This window comes from Cucumis melo, chromosome 12 (genome assembly GCF_025177605.1).
Source record: "Cucumis melo cultivar AY chromosome 12, USDA_Cmelo_AY_1.0, whole genome shotgun sequence".
NCBI classification, from domain to species: domain Eukaryota; kingdom Viridiplantae; phylum Streptophyta; class Magnoliopsida; order Cucurbitales; family Cucurbitaceae; genus Cucumis; species Cucumis melo.
Window position 1 is genome coordinate 9,453,041 of NC_066868.1, and position 5,230 is coordinate 9,458,270.

Sequence of the window (5,230 nt, forward strand, 5' to 3'; positions counted from 1 at the left end):
TGTAGTTGCACTCCCCTCACTATAGATATATTTCTGTCCACCTGATATAACCATGATGGGTAAGTTGATCATTCACAGGTTGTTCGTAATCTTGGCTAGGTCAAAATACTGTTTTACCCCTGAGATTATATCTTGCTCCTTAAGACCCACTGATCCAATATTGAACAATTGGTTTTAAGGTCCAACCTATATACCTGAATCCTTCTCGGGCCAATGAGAAGGTGGGACCCCTTATTCAAGACTTAGATTCAGTTCTTAAGGGAACAATCTATCTATTATCCCAGAAATGGATAGGAGTGAATTCCATCTTGCACCCTATGTCCCTAGCTATATCCACTCGGTCTTATCCCTGAAATGGAAGGTTTATTGGACCAACGATGATGACCTGCCCTCACCTATGCAGATCAAAGGATACCACTGAATGAACAGAAGTTCATAGTTAGCTCAGGATTAAGATCAAGTTACCTAGGTCATTATAATTGAAATAGTTAGTTTATATAGTTTACGACGTTATAACTAAAAGTGACTATTTCATGGTTCCAGTCTTATGCAAACCATTTACATAGGATGCCCCCACTATCATGTCTCCACATGAACGATTCAGAATTACATCGTTTGTACTAACTACGGAGTGGGCCGCATCCATAGTGTTTTTCAAGAATAAGGTGCCCAACTTTATTCATACACTATAGACCATTTGGGCTATTAACTCGAACTTAATCCATGTTTATGTCCCTACATAAAGTTCAAGTGTATTGACTAACTTAGTAAAATAGCCTTGGGACCTTAATTTATTGGTTTTAAGATTATAGCATTCAATAACAAACTTATTGAATCAAATAACAAAGTACGAGTTTTAGGACATAAATTCCAACATATATATGTGTATATTTTTTAATCCCTTACTTATTTTCAAAATTCCTTTTAATCTAATAAAGAAATGTTATTGTAACCTCATACCCGTACTTACCATAAATTTTATTGGGTATGTAGGCACATTCTATAATGGATCTGTTCTCGAGGGTCATCAATAAGTACATACATTGATAAATACAAATCTCATTTAGATAATATAGATCAGAATTATATGAACAATATTGTAAGTATGGAAATCTTGTAATTACTCGTGAAAACTCAATCAGATAGGTTAGTGAACAAAGAAGATTGAGAGATTCTTTGTGATCGTTGGAAGACCCCTAAATGGAAGGTAAATTTTATGTGTTTTTGTATGTTCACACGAAGTTTGACTTTACTAATAAACTATAAATTATGTATAAGAAAAAAGGCAAAAGAACAAGAAAATTAAAGTGTCTCAATTTCAACTATTATTGTGGGTTGAAATCTTTTCTTCAACTACAAAATGAATTGGTATGATTTGATACAAATTCATTATTTTGTCTTATTCATTTCTCATTAATTACATCTAAAAATACTATTTTTTTAATTGAATTATAGATGAACGATAAGGATGAAGAAGTAGACCAAGTGAAATTGTTTTACAAAACTCATTTTTTAAGAGAAGGATAGGTGGGTAAGTGAATCCGCCAAAGAAGCATATGTATGTTATATTGTATTGTACGTGTGTCATAATAATAATATATCAACCCGTGTATATAATATCTAACATCCAAAACCGTTATAAATATAGTTGGCAATGCAAGAGGAGATAAGAAAATCATCAGAAGATAGACTTGAATCAACACTAGAGGCAATTATTTGTGAACGAATTTTGGAAAAACGATCAGGCTGCACTAAAAAGGTCTTGGATGGAACGCAACCCCCAATGTAGCAACATGTGGTACATATTATTCCTTGCAGTTTTGTTGTTGCAATTCACCTAGGAGTGATGAGTAGTCTTAACGCTTTGTATCTTGCATAGTGTGTTCGTGTCTCGCGTAGTCAGAATGCCTTCTTTGGTTAGCTCGTGTAATCTTTAAATCACCAAGTAAACATCTTGCCAACTTGCCTGTTATTTGGTCAAATAGCCTAATGTTAATACGCCAACTACCAAATAGAAATTAGTTATAGAGAAAAAAAAAAGACTGAGTCGCGGATCTCGCCCTCTTTAAGACGTTTCGCAGCTCTGTTTCTTTGTACTAATAGATTTCTATTGCTTCATCGTCCTTGAGATAAAATAATTGTGTTCTTCAATTATTTTTTGCACTGAAACTAATCGAAATCTCAACAATAAAATAAATACTATGCTATGCTAAAAAATCTTACGGAAAGAAAGTTTTATGAAGAGTTTTTCTTATTTTTCTCATATCAAAATGAAGAATGAAAGGTGTTTATCTGAGGAGACAATTAAGAGAGACTTGGAAATTAATTTTTGAAACGTTTGTAATCAAGGGGAAGGTTATGTTGGAAATTAAATCTAAAACGGTAATAAAACGTTTGATTCTTTAATTATGCAATACAAATTTTGTTTGGTTTGTTATCAACTTTCTAATTGTGTTATTTATTTACTTTCTATCATTAATTTTAAATATACTTTGAAATTTTATTTTTAGTTTTTGAATGTTAATTATTTTTATCTCGTTCTAATTATTTTTTTCACTTTGCCCCCTATCTGTTATAGTGTTGAGAGATGGATGTTGAACTCTCCATTACCCTAGATCAATTTAGATCTAAATAGATCTATTTAAACCACCTCTTATCCAAGATCAATCATTTCTACGACGTTTGATAATATCAAAATGCAATAGTATATATATTGAAAAACGGAAGATCAATCATTTTTACGACGTTTGATAATACCAAAATGCAATAATATATATATTGAAAAACAAAAGATGAATCATTTCTGGACGTTTGATAATACCAAAATGCAATAGTATATACATCATAGACACATTTAGATCATAAAGTAGCGGTGCCTATATTGATAGAAATTTTATATAATAAGATAATAACCTTAAACCCTAAATTATATTAATTAAAGTCAAACTCGATAAAAGTAATATATAGTAGAAAATAAAGTTGTGTGTTTAAAAGTCATAATTAACATTATTTTGGTAAAAGACATGTGTTGGACACACTACCTGAAAGGCAGAATACAAGTGTTTTTGTTTCCTATATATACATACTATAACTTTCGTTTAGAAAAGTGGACACATGTTTACATTCAATAATTTGTAACTTACGTTAAAATTATGAAAGGGTTAAAATTAGTTTTATCAGATTTAAAAATCACTCCAAAAAAAATTTAATTACTCAAAATTAAATCAAATTTTAAAATTTACATTTTTAGCACAATTTTTACAAAATTATTTCAACCATATCAAATTCATTCCAAAAGAAATGCGAAAGAAAAAAAGAAAACTTGTTTAATAAATGCAAGTTCTTGGCCCACCTCCCAAGTTGTCTACACGATGCCTCGTGGCACCACTTGTCTACACTCTTAACATTTGTCACGTGGGCTTTAATGTGTATAGATTTGATTTATTACCTTTTATTATCCCCAAGACAACCAACATCTATAACTACAAGTAAACTCAAACCCTAATGGTGAATAGTGGCATATATTCTTGTTCCTCTTCATTAAGGAAACCAAAACACACCTTCTTATACTTCCCATCAACATCTCCCTTCACTTATAGCATGAGGGAGAAAAAAAAATCAAAACCACCCAAAAAAGAAAAAAGGTAAGAATTTTGTGAAGAACAACAAATGAGGAGCATTACTACAACAAAAGGAGAAGCATCATCGTCAAGAAAAAGCTCTAAAGGGCAAAATGAGACAACAAAAAAGACAAGAATTATAAGAATCATAGGAAGATGTTTGTTGAGTGTAATATTTCTTGTTGGTCTTGCAATGGTCATATGTTGGCTTGTCGTGTTCCCCAAAAATCCTCGTTTCGTTGTGGAAACTGGCAAAGTAATAGCCCATAATTCAACTCATAATATGCTCAATGCCACCATAGCTTTCACTGTTAAATGCTACAACCCCAACAAAAGAGCCTCCATTTATTTGCACTCTATGAGGATGATAATTACTAGTATGGGCCAGGCATTTTCGTCCGCCATGCCGATGTTTATGCAGACTCCTGGAAACCAAACCGTCTTGTCCCCTGCTGTCGATGTCAACTTCGACTACCCATTTGGGCACCGGGAAGAGATAAATCCCGAGCTTCACTTCTCTGCTGAAATCAGGTATAAAACATTTGACTTTTGATACATATCTGGGGTGCATCTTAATATACACCTATCTTCTTTATGCATTCCATAATCACATCACACACACCACAATAATAAAATAAAATATTTGATAAAAAATGTAAGAATAATTTGTCACTTGAAAAATTGTGATTAAAGAATTTGATTGTATAGATAAATATAGGTGTAGTTTGAAAACCCTTACTTCTTTTTCTACATATATAATCTATTGTTAGGTTTCGTTGAGGTCAAATTTTTTACTTTAATTTTACATTTAAAATTATATGTTTGTGGGTACTTTATTGAATAAAATCATTTGGTTTGCCTCGATTTTCACCTGAATTACTAACGTGATAACTAGTTCTCGTTGTTAGATTTTGAAAATTAACTAGGCTTACTTCTACAAATAAATATCTTTCTTTTGCCATCTACTTTAATTTCTATTTTTAAAATATAAGCCTATTTTTTTAACACTAAAAAAGTAGTTCTTAGAATTTTCTTTCGATCTAATTCCTACTTTCGGCTCTGTTGTTATCAGCTATAGTGTCGGGCACTGGACGTCGAGACCTCGGTTGCTCCAGATCTATTGTAATAATCTCTTGCTGAGGATCAATGATACTAGAACTTTTGAAAATACCAAATGCAATGTGGATCTTTGAGATCTGATATATTTGTTTATGTTATTCTTGTTGAATAATCCAACAGATTTGTAACCTCAAAAGTTCATTTTTCTTTTCGGTTTTTTTTTTTTCTAATAATCAAGAAAAATGTTATGGAACATGTGAGAGGTTCAGACAGGTTAGAGTATATTATAGAATTTGTTATAGGTGTGGTGTAAAAAAAATAGAAAAAGCATATAAATTTTAGCTTAATTGCTTAAAAAGATCCATATAACTTGGAACCTCTAAAGGTAATTTTTTATTAAGACAAAAAAATATAAAGAAAAAGAATCTTTTTCTTTCATGTGAAGTTTTTCTTTATTATTCTTTCTTCCTTTGTTCATGGATTGAAGTTCTCCTACCATCTTTCACTAAAAAAAACATAAAAAATAACCATATTAGAATATTAGAATGGCT

The 5,230-nt window shown here is 31.3% G+C and overlaps 1 protein-coding gene across 1 annotated transcript; it reads left to right on the plus strand.

Moving 5' to 3' along the window:
• The first annotated feature begins 3,526 nt into the window (after positions 1-3,526).
• Positions 3,527-4,875, plus strand: LOC103500709 (NDR1/HIN1-like protein 26). Its single transcript, XM_008464115.2, has 2 exons — positions 3,527-4,151; positions 4,693-4,875. The coding sequence occupies exons 1-2, from the start codon at positions 3,670-3,672 to the stop codon at positions 4,811-4,813; spliced, it is 603 nt and encodes a 200-aa protein (XP_008462337.2). The 5' UTR covers positions 3,527-3,669; the 3' UTR covers positions 4,814-4,875.
• Positions 4,876-5,230: the final 355 nt, after the last annotated feature.